This window comes from Hemicordylus capensis, chromosome 2 (assembly GCF_027244095.1).
Source record: "Hemicordylus capensis ecotype Gifberg chromosome 2, rHemCap1.1.pri, whole genome shotgun sequence".
NCBI lineage: Eukaryota > Metazoa > Chordata > Lepidosauria > Squamata > Cordylidae > Hemicordylus > Hemicordylus capensis.
This window is the reverse complement of record NC_069658.1, coordinates 353,106,315-353,124,417: the sequence shown is the minus strand read 5'-3', so window position 1 is coordinate 353,124,417 and position 18,103 is coordinate 353,106,315. Positions and strand designations below refer to the sequence as shown.

Below are 18,103 nucleotides of genomic sequence, written 5' to 3'. Positions count from 1 at the left end.
TAATTCAGTAGTCATCTTGCCCATGCTAGAATCTGCTGGGGCCAGATTATATAAACCCAGTGCACTCCATGCAGCTGAGTCATTCATCTTCTGGCCAAGCCCAGAACTGAAATAGGGTTTTCTGTAAAAGGCTTTAGGTTGATCTGCCAGGAGGAACTTGCGTAGCATTTTGCCCAAGGCTTGATCATTGCACATGTTTGTCAGTAAATCTTTTCTGGACATATTAACGCTATTAGTGTGACAAATTACTTTAAAACTGATGTTAGTTTAACACTATTCATCTCTCTTCTTAACTTGACATCAGCATGCGCTTTGAATGGAAGAGCGTTCTGTTAATCTGTTCAGTGTTTGCTGCTTTGTTTCCTTGCCACTAAAGAAAAGCTGAACTTAACTGTGTGGCTCTCTTCTTTTGCAGATCGCTGAGCCAGGGCAGCACAAATTCAAACATGTTAGACGTTCAAGGCGGTGCTCACAAGAAGCGTGCCCGGCGCAGCTCTCTTCTCAATGCCAAAAAGCTGTATGAGGATGCTCAGATGGCTAGGAAAGTCAAACAGTACTTGTCCAATCTGAATGTGGAAACTGACGAAGAAAAGTTCCAAGTCATGTCACTTCAGTGCGAACCTGCATATAGCACTTGTAAGTAGAGCAAGCATTTGGGCTGATGGTGAAGAGGCTCTGACTGTGCTGGTGTTGAATGGAAGGAATATTTGCACAGTCCTTTTTAAAAATTTAATGGTATGCTAGTGTGATTATGTGCATGTGTTAACTTACTTTCAAGCACTGTTTCAGTGCAGAGTGAAACTTTTTTAAGTGGTTTGGGTCCTAACTTCCATTCTGTGAATAGAACTCATAACGTGGTGATTCTCTTTATATAGCAGGGGGAGAGTAACTAGCCCTATCCACCCCCAGCAAAGTACCTCCAGTGACTGTTGCTGGTGTCTATCTTATGTTTCTTTTTAGATTGTGAGCCCTTTGGAGACAGGGAGCCATCTTATTTATGTATTATTTCTCTGTGTAAACTGCCCTGAGCCATTTTTGGAAGGGTGGTATAGAAACTGGATTCATCATCATCATCATCATCATCATCATCATCATCATCACGCAAGTCAACAAGGGCCGCATCGAGTGCTAAAGTACCTGGGCACTTGTAGAAAAATGGGTTACAGGACTCAGGATCTTCCCCTGAGCAACCAGGGCTGGAGACTGTAGAGCTACTAGAAGAACAAACTCAACGTCAAAAGTATACAGTCACAGAAAATAGAGAAATTATGATTTGTTACTTTAAATCGAACCCGTTGAAACGTGGATTCCATAAAAGAATGTATGAAATTTGGAGACAAAAGCATCCTAAGTTGGAAATAACAGAACTCAGATTAGGGGATCAACGTTGATTTATAATGCGAAAGTATTTACTGATGTGGAATTGGATGAACAGCGAAATATCCGGAGTGATGATATCTACCATGAACCACCGAGAAATTCTCCAGCAGATCCAGCAGATTCTCCAGCAGAATATGAAGAATGTGAAATGCCTCTGTTGATTGTGCCAAATTCTCAAGATTATCAGCTAACAGAGATGCAAAAAGATCTGAAAGGAAAAATTGTTGAACATATGAAAGTAAGAAAAGCACATAAAAGACTGCCTGCACTGAAGCTGGTGTCCAAAAAAGATCTGGCACAAGCATTAAATGACCTGAACAAAACTGTAGCTGAGATTAAGACTGAGACATTACAGGAAACAAACCAGCTCATGTACAGTGCATTAGCAGTGATCACACAAGAGCTTGGATATGAACTTAACAAGCCAAAGATACAACAAAAGGAAAAACCAAAATGGAAGGTTAGATTGGAAACTAAGATCAGTAAGTTAAGAGCAGATGCCGGCAAATTGGAGGACATGAAAGAGAAAAAGCTGAAGAATGAAAAGATCAAGGAATACTTAGTAAAGAAGTACCACTTGGATACCAGGGAGATCAAATAAGCCCTTGAAATTGTGAAACAACAAATTACAGCAATAGCGAAGACGATCGGCCGATATGATGCTCGTGTACTGCAATACCAACAACATGTGCTTTTCTATTCAAATCAACATTGGTTTTATCAGAGAGTTAATGGAGAAAAGTTGGATAACATTGTGTAACTGGAGAGGGAACAGCTACTCGGGTTTTGGAGAAACATTTGGGACAACGCTGTTGATTACAACAAGAACGCAGAATGGATAAAAAAGGTTGAGGGGAAATTGGATGGAACCAAAATGGATGACGTGATAACAACACTCCGACTGATTGAAAACTGAGCAAAAAGATTAAGAATTGGACAGCACCGGGATTGAATGAAGTATATGGCTTTTGGCTCAAACATCTGACCAGCTTACATAAAAGATTAGCCAAGCAATTGAATGATATACTGGAAGGTGGAGAACTTGATGTATGGATGACAACTGGCAAGACTTTTCTTCTCCTGAAAGACTATGGAAAAGGTGCAGTACCAAGTAACTATAGGCCAATAACTTGCCTTCCAACTATGTTCAAGCTCATGACAGCAATTGTAGCAGATGCCATGGAAGACCACCTAGAAAGGAACAGTTTGTTACCAATGGAACAGAAGGGAAACCATCAGAAAACAAGAGGCACAAAAGATCAGCTTCTTATTAACAAAATGGTTTTGGAAAATTGTAAACAAAGGAAGAAAAATTTAAATGTAGCTTGGATTGGTTATAAGAAAGTGTTTGACTCATTACCACATAACTGGATTTTAAAATGCCTGGATATGACTGGAGTGAATGATAACATTAAAAAGTTTTGTAAAAATGGCAATGAACACATGGAAGACTCATTTGCTAGTAAACGGAGAAGAAGTGGAAGAAGTTAACATCCGGAGAGGAATATTTCAAAGAGACTCATTGTCGCCTTTACTTTTTGTAATCTCTTTTTACTTTTTGTAATTCCGCTATCCATTATCTTGAATAAAACAAACCATGGATACCAAACTTCAAAAACATCAGTTAAGCTTTCCCATCTTCTTCACATGGACAATCTAAAGCTTTGCGGACAGTCAGCATCCGAAATTGAGTCATTCATTACTCAATGTTAGAATTTATAGCCGTGATATCACAATGGAGCTTGGACTGGACAAATGTCAAACAGAAACATAAAGGACATAAACATAAATGGAAACAAACATAAACAAAATGCCAAACGGAAACAACATAAAGAGTCTGTCACTTGAGGAAAGTTATAAATATTTGGGCATTCTCCAAAATGACAAGATCAAGCATGCTGAAGTGAAGTAAGGAATATATCAGGCAAGTAAGAAAGACACTGAAGTCCAAACTTAATGGTGGTAACACTATCAAAGCAATCAACATATGGGCAATTCCTGTAATCCGATATACAACAGGTATTGTTGATTGGACACAAGCAGAATTGGATGTGCTGGATCGGAAAACCAGGAAAATAATTACCGTCAATCATGCCCTGCACCCAAGAAGTGATGTTGATAGGCTGTACCTGCCAAGAAATGAAGGTGGACGTGGAATGTTGCAAGTCAGACAGTCAGCTGAAGAAGAAGAACGAGCATTGGCTGAATACATCAATGAAAGCCAAGAAGAAATGTTACAGGAAGTGAGTAAAACAGGACAGTTGAAAAAGGAATCAAAGGGTGAATACAAAAAACAGCAGATGAGGAATTGGCAAGAAAAATGGCACAACAAACAAGTGCACAGTCAGTTTTTTATGACACACAATCAAAAGTCAACAATAGCACAACATGGCAGTGGTTAAAGAAGGGGACACTGAAGAAAGAAACAGAAGGTCTCGTTTTTGCAGCCCAGGAACAGTCACAATGAACAAATGTTATAAAAGCAAAAATTGGTAAGACCCAGAAAGATAGTACGTGTTGGTTGCGTAAGGAAGCGGATGAGACGATTGAGTACCTTGTATGTTGTAAGAAAATTGCGCAGACTGATTATAAGGAAAGATACAATAAAGTTGCTGTGATGATCTGGAACCTTTGTAAGAATTATAAATTGCAAGCAAGCAGGAATTTGTCGACTCATCCAATTGAGAAGGTCACAAAAAACGAGGAGGCAAAAATCCTTTGGGATTTTTGAATACAAACTGATAGGCATTTAGTGCATAATACGCTGGATCTAACAGTCATCGAGAAGAATCGTGTTCTGATGATTGATATTGCAATCCCAAGGGATAGATGAGTTGGTGAAAAACAACTGGAGAAAACAACTAAATACAAGGAACTTCAGATTGAAATTGAGCGGCTCTGGAAAACCAAAACCGTAGTGGTGCCAATAGTTGTTGGTGCCCTTGGTGCAGTACGAAAAGAACTTGAACACCATCTTGACACCTTGGGCATCGATAAAATTACATCACATCAGCTGCAGAAGGCCACACTACTCAGGACAGCATGAATACTACAACGCTATCTTTAATTTTTTCTTTAGTTATCCTAGGCCCTTGGAAAGGGCCCGATAATTAAAGTACCAAATCCAGTCAATAACATCTGGTAGACTGTGTGTAAATAGCATGACGATGATGATGATGATTTTAAAAAATGAGTTCTATTATAAATCTATTATAAATGAGTTCTAGTTATGTTGTTCTATTAACATAAATACTAGGGCTTTCCTATTTTCCACTTGCCTCTGCAGTCTAGTGTGTCCCCCACTCCAAATCTCTGAAAATAAGGGTTGGGTAGACCTCCTGGAATACTGCAGCATGTGGTGCAAGACACTGCTGTAGAAAGGGGGATCACCAAAAATTGGTGAGCCTGCCCCCCACCCATAGTTAGCGGAAGCACAATTTCATTCAACCACACATTTGGATTAAGGTGTTCTATATGTATTTATGCCTATACTGATATGTGCTTTTGCCTATACTGCTTAAAATACTTAAAGCATATTTGGCATCCTAGCATTTAACTGTGGTTTTGTTGAACTTGCACAAATATGAAGCCGTGGATCTTATATTTGACCTTCAGTTGCTAATCCTTTGCATATCACCAACCTGCCAAAAAGAAATCCTGTAGTACTATTTGATTATTTTTTGCCAAGTTAGCAGTTTACAAAATTAAGATGATAAAGCTAAGATAGTGTGAGTGGCAAGAAAGTGAATTGACAAAATATCATTACAGAAGCCAGTAGTTAGGAGCCAATTATTTCATTATAGTGCAAAATGAGACAACTGAAGAAGAGGGAGAGATGTGTGGCATAGTGGCTAAAGTAAGCTACAAATCTGTTAAGTCTCCAGTTGAATTCTCTCTCTGCTAGGAGCCTAGTGGGTAGCATTAGCAATTCATCCTTTCTCATCCTGGTTCCAGTTCTTGATAATACTGATCTACCCTACAGGATCATTGTAAGGAATTTAAAATATTGCATTAAATTTTATAATTTTTATGTTAAGATACTCTCCTACATGTGTATTTATATAGCCATGCATATATAGACACGCAGACTCTAAAATATTTTTAATAACACAAGAGTAGAATCATTTCTTTGTTTCGTTCCAAAATATAGTTTCCTCCACTTATAAGGCAGTAAATTACAGTGCGCATTCAAAGATGAAATTTGAATGAATGGTTTTGTTTTAACTTATGAAGTGAGTTCATTCTTCACAGATGGCAGAAAGACGAACACAATGAAATTATCTTTCAATTTGCTTAACTCATACATAGAGATTTTTCAGTTGCGTATCCTGTCATTAGGTGCCAATTGCACATATTTTGCTTGAATGTAATGCAAGCTTGCTTACCTTGTTGAATCTACAACTTTTTTAGGTCTGCATATTAAAATAATTAACTTAAAGAACAAAAACAAAAAACAAACCCTGTGTGGTATTGATTTACGCAGCACATTTTCATGCTTCTGTGTGAAGCTGATGACCCGAACTCCGTGATAGTATCATGTACCATTATCTCTGGGATCGCCTCTCTTGGCCAGTTGTATCCCAACCTGTGAGGTCTTCTCAGCTGGCCCTCTTTAGTGTCCCAGGCCCAGGTGTAGTGTGTGGTGCCTGGGCCTGTAGGAGGGCCTTCTCTGTGGCCGCCCCTCTTCTTTGGAACACTCTCCCCCCGCCCCAAGATTTGTTCAGCCCCCTCCCTGGCTGCTTTTAAGGCCCTTCTTAAGACCCACCTGTTTCGCCAGGCGTTTGCCCTGTTGTTGTTGCTGTTGTTGTTTTATTAATTGTTATTGGTATTGTTGTTGTTTACCGCCTAGAGTCTTTGGAGGAGGCAGTATATAAGAAAATGTTAATAAAATAAATAAACAAGCAGTGCAAAGCTACACTTGATTGCACCACTTATTAGTTGTTATTTTAGTTGTTATTAAAACATCACTGCTGGGTTTTTAAACAAAGATTGTTTATTATGGCCAGATAGCAGTGTGTTTAAGATGAAAGAAAATTGAGCATCCTAATAATAATAATATAAAATGAAGCAATATAGCTTATGCTATGGGTTGAGTGTGCCACCTAGTGGAAAGCTACAGGCATCTTTCTGAGAAACTACAAAATTTCTCCCAAGGTCTGCCTCACTTGGTAATCACAACAGCACATGCTTGGAATAATGTTGCTTTGGGGATACAAATTGAAATACAGTCTGTAAATTTGATAATACATCATATTTATATCACCATTATTGTTCTAGTTGTTGTTCCTGGGTTTAAAAAAAAGTTAACATTAAGAGTTCAAAATGAATCCTTTTTTCTTCTTTTCCTCCATATCAGTGACAAAAAACTTAAGTGAGAGACGAGGTGCAAAAGTTGCAGAAATGTCTCCAATTCCACTAAGGTCAGTCGGCCAAACTGCAAAAGCCCATCTACATCAGCAAAACCGAATGAGTCAAGTCCTTCAGGTTCCAGCTGTTAATTTGTACCCCATTAGAAAAAAGGGACCCGGAAAGGACCATGTCACTTTCAGTGAGTATTTGTTTGCACTGCTCACAAAAAACAAACAAACCAGTATTTGCATTTTAAATATTTAAAGCTGATAAAATAGCAGGAGGGACTTTAAGCTTCTCTCAAATAATCTCCAACTTGCTTCAATTTCAGTCTAGTCAAATGAAAGCCGAACATTTTATTAGATTCTGAGTCACCATTTTAGCAGCAGGCTGTTTGGTTTTTTGGCTTTATATACCGTACTTATTTGTTTTTTTGTACTTGATAGAAAGTAATTAGTCAGTAGGAACATTGTTTTGTGGTATCTTTAATAATTCTTGGAAATTCTGCTCATAAAACATGCTTGCACATTGCTCGTTGTGTGCTTACCAGTGGTGAATATCAGTTTTCCCATGACAATTTGGACTTAACAGTCATGCATTCCACGCTCAGCTTCCTCTGTTTTCCTTAGCCTCAAATGCCTACTGATTCTCTGGGGCAAAAGAGAAAGATGTAATGCTGCATTGTGTAAGTTGGCTGCATGCCCAGTGGGAAGCCATATGTAATGTCAAAAGTAAGTAATTCCCATCACTGCTGGTCTTGTATTGCCTGCATCCATGGCAAGCAATGGTGGCAAAGAAATGCTCCTTGTGAGAAGCAGCTTTCAGAGGGAAAAGCAAGGAAGCAATCCCCATCCTGCTTGCCTTGGACTTTAGGCATAGCAGGCAGGTGACTGGAGCAGGGAACAGCAGTCTGTTCTCAGTGTATATAGAGAGAAGCTTGAGAAGTCAAGTCTCTTCATAAATTAAGTCATACCAAACCATTCAATCTTTTATGTAACATGTGAAATAGATATCTAGAATTAAATGCATCCACCCCTCTCTCTCCCTCCCCCTCCTTTTGTACTCTTCAGTACAAAAATATTGTTGTGTTGCTCTGCTTTCAAATGCGAAATATCAAACGTTCTGTATAATATAATATCACAGGAATATCCAGTGTTCACTCATCACATCTAAAATCTTCTTTTTTGTCCTCAGACAAAATATCCATTTGCAGTGTAAAAATACTGAAATGAATTGAAAGCTTTTAACCACATGACACACTACACAGATTCTCAGTGTTCAAAGGACAATTTGATTTGTTCCTCTTGCATATCTTGCAACTTCTGTTGGATCTGTGTAAACAAAACAGGTATTATTACAGACCCTAGGCAGGATCCAAACTAAGTTAGTCATGACTAAGTCTCATTGAAATTAACGGGACTTAAGATAGTCAGAGCTAACTTTTATTTATTTCAATGGTGCTTTAGTCACAACAAGCCACCTAATGGCACAGCGGGAAAGTAACTTGCCTAGGGAGCAAGAGGTTGCTGGTTCGAATCCCCGCTGGTATGTTTCCCAGACTATGGAAAACACTTATATTGGGCAGCCACAATATAGGAAGATGCTAAAAGGCATCATCTCATACTGTGTGGGAGATGGCAATGGTAAGCCCAGCCTGTATTCTACCAATGACAACCACAGGGCTCTGTGGGCACCAGGAGTCGACACAGACTCGACGGTGCAACTTTACTTTACCTTAGTCACAACAGTGTGGATTTTGCCTTTTATTTTCCTTCATGGAAGTAAGTGTTCATGGGGAAAGCCTAGACGTAATTGTCCTTGATCCCTTGCAGTTCATGTATCATTTTCTCAGTGTTTGAGTACTGGGACATCATTTGACATATATCTGCTCATTGCAAAGCACAATTGTGGATAAAAACCAAACAAACTTAGATAAAACCGATGGATCCAGCTTAAGAGACCATCTTATTCCTTCATCCAGCAAGACTTGTACCGGTGCTTCACTGGCGCACACGTGTGTGTAGTTTGTGCCTCAGCCTTTTTGATCCATGTTCAATACATGAAAGTAGTGCATTAGTGCAGAAAGCTGTAAACTAACCTAGAGTCTTTTTGGACTTCAGGAAAGCTTAGGTAAGATGAGACAGAGCCTGGTCTTTCTCCAGCTGTGGGAAGCTACCCCTACTTCCCCTCCATGCTGATGCTAATCTAGGGAGCTTTACTCACAAATAAGCTGCTCTAGACATGAGTGTGCAGTCCTATCCCATCCACTCCAACTGTGCACTCTGGCTTTTTGTTAACTTTTTAAAGCGTCACCTGTAAGAACTTCAGTGGTATTCACACAGAATAACTCCAGGCAGACACAGACACCACTTGAGTTCTTAACCAAAGCACTTTGATTAAGTAACGAACACACTACTGAAAGATAGCAGATTCAACATACTCCAGTACAGAGTGAAAACTAACTGCAGATTCACTAAACAATTCAAACATATCTAACATCACCCATACCTTGGGTAGAGTTTGGACTTTATGAATGAATAGCTGGACAATTGTGAGCTGAAGCTCCCTTATTTAAAAAACACATCTCATTCGTTTAAGTTCAGAATGATAAAGGATTCCTGTTGTAGGAATTCTTCACTTGGAATAGTGTATCTAAACAAACTTTTTACATTGCCCCCTTTTGTAGGTGCAGGTTCTCCTCAGAAGTCAACCAGTTTGACTGAAGAAGTAAATAGTAAAAAACAAGCAGAAGATAATATATCGATGGCATCCTCTTTACATTCTAGTCCTCCTACTTCTCCTCAAGGCTCTCCACGCAAAGGTAGGAGTGGCAACGAGCTAGTCTTTGAACTGTGCCACAGTTTTGCTGACAAAGTCTTAATTACTGTTCCTCAGTAATCTCAAATATGGGGTCTTGCTATGTATAAAAGACATACTTGATTCCTGGGGTAAGGGAAGCAAGCTTGTCTAAAGAGATTGACCGTGTTTTATGAAAGTGTTTAATGTTGTAAGATACTCTCCAGTCATCATCTTTAGATTTTATGTCTAGGCTTGGACTTGGAGCAATTCCTAATTATTGTTAAATTTTGCCTTGAAGAACAATTGGGTGGGAACTCTTCTTATCAATAGGATAAACATTCCATGGGCAAGAACAACAGGATGATGTGTTTTCATATGTGAATTTTTGTGTTTTTATGTAAAATAAATGAGAGACCCGTATGCGAGTTCTTTTTTTCTTTTTTCTTTGACAATTCTTGTTCCACTGAGGTTGCCAAAATTCCTCTTGCTAGAATCTTTCTCTAGAAACATGTGATTTTTGTTAACTTTCGTATGACTACAGGAGTATTGCTTTGTCTCCCTTAGTTCATTTCATTGTTTAATTTGCTTTCAGGTTCTTTTTTCTCTCCCACCAGCCCCTTTATTTTCTTTCTTTCTTGATAAAAGAGGCTTGTTTTGATAAAAGTAGCCTTTACCCTGTTTCATGTTTATGTTAACATCACATTACAGAACAAAAATTAAATGATCTGTTCTCTAGCTAATTAAACATCTTCATCTTTGGCACTATTTACTTAACTGCAGATTATGTTCCTTTTGTACTATATCCAAATGCAACATTATGTAGATCTAAAACAACAAAAAGGACACAATTTCACTGTCACTGTGTTATTTGCTTTGTGTGCTCCTTTTTTGTAGTTGGAAACCCTCAGAGGTCTGATAACTGCAACCAGGTTAATCTCTCTGGCTCATCATCTTCGCTTGCTAGTGAAACCAGCAACAAGAACAGTGGACAACGTAGCTATGGAATAGGTGGGGCTTATTTGCAAAAGAAAATCCAGCAGATGACTAGCAGGACAGCAGAAAGATCAGTCAGTACTGAAAAGAGAGAAAGTGATGATGCTAGAGAAAAGACAGAGCTTTTATACAAGCCCAGGAAAAGGATGGGGTCACCCTTTGGAAGAATCAGGGAAAGGAGTTTCTCCAGGGAAAGACCAGCTTTCACCTGTGACATGGAGGCAGAGTGCATGCAAGAGAGAGACAGACGTGAAAAACAAAAGGACATAGACAGTAATGTGTCGCATACAGCCAGTAGCCATGGAAACAGTAGCACTCGAAACTGGCTGTGTCCAAAGTTGAGGCATAAAAGAAGGAAGACTGTATAACATGCTTTCAGCTTTTATCAGACATATGTATACTGTGTATATGTGAAAGAAAAACACACATACACACACACCCCGATGTGGCAATTTATAATTTTATGATAAGTCCCTTTAAGGATAATAATTATTTGGGACTGGTTGCTTCTGTTTTCTTTTAGAAATGCACTTCGTTCTTGCCCAGCTTTATGGCTGCTTAGTTGTGTCTATCCCGCAAACAGGTCAGAGCTGCTTTGGGGGTTGTTGGATAGAGTTCTGCAACAATCTCAGGAGCCTCTGACGGTTCTAGCTTGGACTAAAATCTCATCCGGCATTCTGGAATTCACAGCTATTCTGATATTCTGTCAGACCCCCTGCCCTGCCCTGCCCTGCCTTGAATACCTCCTCTAGCTTGGCAGCTTTTCTTCTTGGGCTATGAGTAGAACCACTCAGGGACCTAAAAGAAAAGCTGTCCTACTAGGTGGTTGTGTGCTGCCTCCAGAGCAAAGAGGAAGTGAGGTCGCCTATCTCTTGCCTCCACTCACTTAGAGGTGGAAGTGGAGGAGAAAGCAGGGTCAGTCTGTCAGATGTGTCAGTTTCCTCACACAACACCAATGGCACAACAGTTGGAAGAGTCCCTCCTGACAGTGCTACTGTTGTGTCTTGTCAGAATTTGACATTTTCGACCATGCACAGGCCTAACAGCTTCAGTATCAGACTGTGACCTCTTTCCACAGCTCTAAACCTCTCATCTCCTCCGTGTAGAGGGTAAAGAACCTGCAGCAATCTATAGGCCACACTTTGTAATGTAAATATTGTTTTTATTTGTAAAATGCTTGTTTTCATGTTTCCTTTCCTCTCATATACAGTTCACACATTCAGACAGCAATTTGGGTACAGCTTTATATGCAGCCAGATACAGGCAGCTCCATATGATAAATTGCTTGTGTGTAAAGGCTTTATTCAAAATTGAAGCCTTTCTAATGCAAGAGTTTAGCACTTTGCATTGATGTAGGTGAAATATACAACATTGCATGGGGGTAGTTGCTTTGCACAAATTGACTTCCCTCCAAGCAGCTGCATTTCAAGTGGCAAGTACATGTTTTGCTTATAGAAATTGGACCTTATAGGTTGATTGTATACATGTTGACTTGGAATCAATTCCTATCCATAGGACTTACTCTCAAGTAACTGTGCATAGCACTGCAGCCTTAGTTGTTTCACTTTCTGAGGGAGCACAACTAATTACAGAGATGTAGTGCTATGGTTTTGAACCATGCTTCCCAGACTTCTTATCTTGGTGGGGATAGGCTTCAGCCTGTGTCAAATCTGTAATTTCCATCACCATAGTTAGTTCCAATGTGCAACCGCATCTTAATATACTGTTTGTATATTTATTTATAAGAAATACAGGGATTGTTTGAAGTGACATATAATGTAAATAGTTTTGAGAATTGCAAATTAATTTTATTTTTAAATAATTATACATTCTTTGATGTTTTATGTAACCAGATAGTTTAATGACTTCCAGGACCCTTTTGATTAAAACAAAAAGTTTATATTTTTAGGAAATACAAAAATTTCAAAAAGTTTAGTCTAAATTATTTTGTGGGGATAGGTATTATTCTGTATATTAGTGTTGTGTGAAGTAAGATTTAGCCTATTTCCAGTGATTTGCCTACTTATAAGTTATATTCCTTTCACTTGATAAAATAGCATGATTATGTTTACATCAGTGTTTTCCCCCATTTAAAAATCCACATACCCCAAAGTTTGTGCGTTCTACTTTTGTCTCCAAAATGCTAGTTAACTTAATCATTGAGATTATCACCACATATATTATATGAAATTGTATCTGACAACATAGTTCTTAGACAGCAAGAATTCAAATATTTCCTAATCTCTAAATAAACATATTACTAAATCATGGCTGTGAACCACAGAAACACAAGGGCAGCCTTTGCCAGGCCTGCGCAACATGAGGCCCTGGGGCTGGATCTGGCCCACAGGGACTTTTTTTGCTTGCTCCCAGGTAGGATATCCTGCAGTAGAAGCCATGAAGGGCTCTTGGCTTGTCCTGCTGACGAGCAGCAGTGGCTGAATGCAGTTGGCTGCTTGGGACCACCAGATGAGATGCATGTGGCAGTGCTGGACTGATGAGGGAGGGAGCCAGTTGCTGCTGCTTGAAAAGCAGCTGTGGTGATGGATGGAGTGGACTAGAATAGCAGCAGCAGCATCAGAAGGGCTTAGTCAGAGCATACCCCAGAAAGGCAGAGGGCCCCTCATTCAGTCAGTTACTTACTGACTTTCTTTGAAGAGGCCATCCTCTTTCCTCTCCAGCAACTGCACCATCCTAAACAATGTCGGTTAAAACTGTGAGTCTTTGGATGGAGTAAAAGATCCACAAGTAGCTAATAATTGCTTTCATTAATATTGTTAATTAATTTTAATGTAATAATGGACTGAAGATCGTCCTCAGCCCCTGCACACAAAGTTATGGTTGGTTCTGGCCCACTGGGTCACTTGAGTTGTGTACCCCTGCTATGTGCACAGTTTTCATGGAGAGTTCAGTGTGTGTTTGTTTTGTAAAGAATCTCTCTTGACAGCTGCGCCCGTAGAACCCCCAAATTATTTCTTAAGTTCCTCTCCCTGCCAGCGTGCTGCTGTGAACATGGGCACGTGGATCTGAGTCTATGGAGTGTAGCCAGTTTGGACGACTCATGTAACTCAGAAGGGGACACACCAGGAGTGTGCCTGTGTGATATCCTCCTGTCATTTCCCTTTTTCACGTGGAGGAGGCTTTTGGAGTGTTTTGTAGAGGGGCCTTTTGGATGAACAGCACCCCCACCACATTATAAAGGGGCATGCCAGGAGGCCATCAGGGAGTCTGTGGAGGATGTCACAATAGGTATGCTCTTGGCACGTCTCTTTCCTAATTGCGTGAGTCGGTACTTTATTGTCCAAACTGGCACTTTGTTCTTTAGTGGAGTGTTAGGGTAAAATTTTGATACATTGCCCCCATCCCCTCCTTTTTTCCCCTTCAGAGTGTGCAGTTTGGCTTAAGCCCTTAACAAAGTCTGCCAAACTTCAGTAAGAGCCTTAACACAGTCGATGCACAGCTTGTGATGTTCAGGAATTAGATCTAGATGTTCAAACTCTTGTTTACATGTGACTCTAACCAATCAGTTTGAGACAGTGAAGGTAAGCTGAGAACAATAGGTCCAACACCATTGCACAGTAAGGTTCAGTGATAATACCAAAATAAAAACTTCTTGAAGCTCTGTTCACAAAGTTAAAATGGGGGAATAGATAATAGGGGAAATTCAGTCTCTCCTGTGGCACTCATACAAACTGTCAGGGTTTGTTAACATTAAAAAACCTGCAGGAGCAAAAGCACTAAAACTGAATAAAGGCAGTACATGCCCAACTCATTCTCACTTTCAGTTACTGTTGCTGGGAAAATGGAAATTCAAGTGAATTATAGTAAGCTGTTTTATAGTAACATAGCCTTCCATCTGCTTACATGCTTGTATTTTTATATTGTTCTGTAGTCCTCTTTGTCATTTTCAGCTCAGATTGGCAGATGGGGGAAATTACTAAGCAGCTCACTTTCTAATATCCACCAATGGTGCCTACTGTGAATGTGACTTTATCAGTCCTAGCCAATTTATTCTCAGCAGGTGTCCTAAAATGCTTCGGCATCAGAGCACAGCATTTCTCTTCAGCTTGTAGCCCTGATTTATAGCATCTTTTCAGTTTTGTCTGTCTTGCCAGCAATTCCAAACCATGTTTGACTATGACAAGCTTACTATTCCAAATTAGTAGCAGGATGGTAAGAGTAATTGCTTGCTCATTTTTTCCTTTCATTTAGAAAGTGCTGAAGAGTTCTTTCAGTCATCTAAAATTCAAATTCATTTGAAACACAGTTCTAGTGCTGACATGCGCCTGGTCTGTGCATGAAGCAGAATGAGGTGGCAGAATGCTGAAATAGTAGAGTGTACTCTACTAATGAAGGCTGTAGGTTGGATGCCATTTATTATTTATTTATTTATTTATTTGATTTATATACCGCCCTTCCGAAATGGCTCAGGGCGGTTCACAATTAAAACAACTTATAAAACAGTAAAAAACTAAAACAAATTAAAACAATAAAACAGCTAACAATTTAAAACATTTTAAACAAAAATAAAACATTATCCCCAGACCCCAGCTCAAGAAAACATAGACTCAGTATAGAGGAAAAGGGCCACAACTTTGTTAACTATTACACACAGCATGGCAGACTGGAACACCAGGTGATTAATCACCCTTAAAGAACAGTGCGGGCCAATAGAAGCAGGTCAGAACTCTGAAATCCTACCCAGCACCCTACTGGGGGGGGAGACACCCTGGCTCGGGAATGGGCAGGTACATCCCACCCAATTCCTTCAAAGCCAACCCCCCCTTCTGTAAGAGAGGGTCTGGATACTTCTAGGCATTCGTCCACCCCGGACCGCACAGCCCAAAGGTTAGAGAAGTCCTGAAGCAGGGTTCATGGCAATCATTCTCCCCGTGCCGCACAGGCTACAAAGGAGCGATTAACCAAACACCCCTTTTACATATCCAAGGGTGCTCACCGATGTTCTAACCCTCAAATTGCCACCCCGCCCGCACTGTTCCTGCCATTGTGGTTGACCTAACTCTAAATACGCACCCAGGACACAGAACGGAGTAGGCGAAAAAACCCCCAACAGTGGCCAATGCGTTGGGAGCAAAAAATTCCTACTCGGCCCCATCAGGCGGCCAGTCGCTAGACCCGCTCTGCACCGGGGAGGGAGGGAGGGGAAAGCCGCTTCTCCTGTGGTTGCCCGACCCCAACTGAAGAGAGAATGGAAAAAGGAGGATGGGGCCGGGATCGGTCAATCCTGGCCGAAGCCCGGCCCTTGACCAAAGAGGTCAAACGGAACCCTTCCTGGGCTTCGCGCAGGACAGGCTGTGACAAACTCCCTCCCATCTGCACAAGGCGGGGGGGGGGGTTATTAAGTCATTAAAAACACTAAATCAAGTTAAAAATTAAAAAATTAAAAGATTAAAATATATATATATACATACATATACATACATACACACAAACACACATACACATATATATACATATATATATATATATATACACACACACATATACATATATATACATATACACATATACACATACACACATATATACATTTTAAAAGCCCTGAAAGGCCAGGCCAAACAAATATGTTTTAAGTGATTTGTCATCACTCTGCAAGGAAACAAAAATTAGTAAACTGGGGACAAATATTTTACCAAAGCATACTCTATTCTACTTGCAGGGAGGGTTGTTGTTGTTTTTTAAATTAGATAAATGGCCATGTAAAAGTGTGAATTCTTGTTAGTGGTCCTATTGTCTTCTACACTTTGGATGTCTGCATCTGCGTAGACAGGACCTCGGAACCTTCTAGAGCTGTAAGCTATAAGCTTTTTGGCAATAGCCCCATCCTCTTGGCTACACACATATACATCCCTCAGTCTTCTTCTGACCGCGGCGATAGCGACTTCAGGAGACCTTCTGCCTCATTTCATGTGAGGAGAGCTGTCAACAACAACCACCAAACAAACCTCCTTACCCTTTCTCTTGGATTTAGATTTTCCATTTATTCTGTCTATCTCATTTTTCTGTAATTCTCACTTTATGTCTTTGTTTAACTTATTGTCATAAGCGTAATAAAATATTACGCTTATGACAGCTACAGACCACATTATGAATATATGTGGGTAGAACCCAGGTCTGTGGTATATCACCATGGGCACAGTTATTGAGGACCTGAAAAGAGGGATGGGGCTGACCACTACAGTCATAGCCCAAGGTGCCATAGGTCCAAATCCATCTGGGAGGAGAGCTGGTCTTGTGGCAACAGGCACGGGTTGTCCCCTTTGCTGGGTAGGTCCACCCTGGTTTGCATGTGAATGGTCACTACTTGTGTGAATATAATACTTTCTTTCACACTCTCCTTCCTTTAATAGGAAAAACAAGTCACCCAAACCTGAGACAAAAAAAGACAGCTAGCCACAAAGCACAAAGCGCCACCACAGCCAGTCAAGGCTGTGCCAGATACAAAGGCTGATGCCCCATGGGGTTTTATCTGCCTCAGACTCTGAGGTGGATGCCATGTCATGTGTAAATAAGGACCCAGACCAATCCCCAGCCGATCCTCTGGACACAAATAAGAACCAGTTGCCTCCTGAGGATTATAGACCATACTCTGAACAGGTCCAGCATATGGCATCAGCCTTGGGCTTAGAGACATAGCAACTGAAACGAGAGACTGCAAATCCTGTGTTTGGCCTTGTTCAGTCTGCTTCTGCAGCACCACTACCCTTACCACTTTTAGCCTCTTTAACTTCAAAGAAATTAGAAAACTTCTTTAGAGTACAACAAAGTGATGTTTTTGCATCCCAAACCTAACTCAATAGTTGGGTTGAGTCTTCTCAGCAAGGGGCAAAACAGAAATTATGATATACTCCATCAGATCCCGATGGCAAAAAGCCAGATTCATTTGGTAAACAGATATATGCCATTGCAAGCCTTCAGGTACACTTATCAAACTATTAGGGGTGTATGGCTAAGTCATTGTGAAAACAGTTGCGAAATGTGAACCATTTTCTTTTTTAAAAACTTGAACCTTTCATCTGACAGTTTCAACAGGACCAAAAGGATGCAGCTATGACCTTTCTATCTGTAGGCTCACAGACCACCAAGCAACAAATGCACTCTGCCTGCCACGAGGCAGACTGTGGTTCTAGGGCAATGGTGGTGGCAGTGGCACTATGGAGACACGCGTGGCTATATCAGCAAAGTCCAGTTAAGCAATGCCCTTGGACCCAACACTCTCAACAAAGATCACCCTACCAGCCATTCCGCCATCATGATCTCAGAAAGAACAGGTATTAACCTTACAGTTCCTTTTGCAAGTCAACTAACCATTGCAGAAAACCACTCCCAAGTCCAAGCCAACCTGCAATAAAAGGGCCTGAGGCCCATTCTAGATTTTCGCGGTCTCAACCGTTTTATTTGCTCCCGGTGGTTCCGTATGACCACTCTCACCCAGATCTTACATCTTCTGTTTTTACGATGACTGATTTGTGGCAATAGACTTTAAAGATGCCTATTTTCATATTTCTATTTGGCCACACCACAGACAGTACTTATGCTTCTGCATTGGGGAAAGAATTTA

General features: G+C 40.4%; 1 protein-coding gene across 11 annotated transcripts in view; it reads left to right on the top strand.

Annotated features, from left to right (window-relative positions):
* RAPGEF6 (Rap guanine nucleotide exchange factor 6) overlaps nucleotides 1-18,103 on the top strand; it is a 244,713-nt gene that overhangs the window by 199,319 nt on the left and 27,291 nt on the right. For 10 of the 11 annotated variants that reach the window (XM_053300758.1, XM_053300756.1, XM_053300752.1 and 7 more), the window contains 4 exons: nucleotides 416-636; nucleotides 6,737-6,928; nucleotides 9,416-9,550; nucleotides 10,423-10,536. In XM_053300758.1, the coding sequence (XP_053156733.1) occupies nucleotides 416-636; nucleotides 6,737-6,928; nucleotides 9,416-9,550; nucleotides 10,423-10,536 (662 nt within the window). Of the gene's footprint in view, nucleotides 1-415; nucleotides 637-6,736; nucleotides 6,929-9,415; nucleotides 9,551-10,422; nucleotides 12,634-18,103 lie in introns of those variants that run through there. The other variant, XM_053300762.1, reaches the window with a different exon arrangement.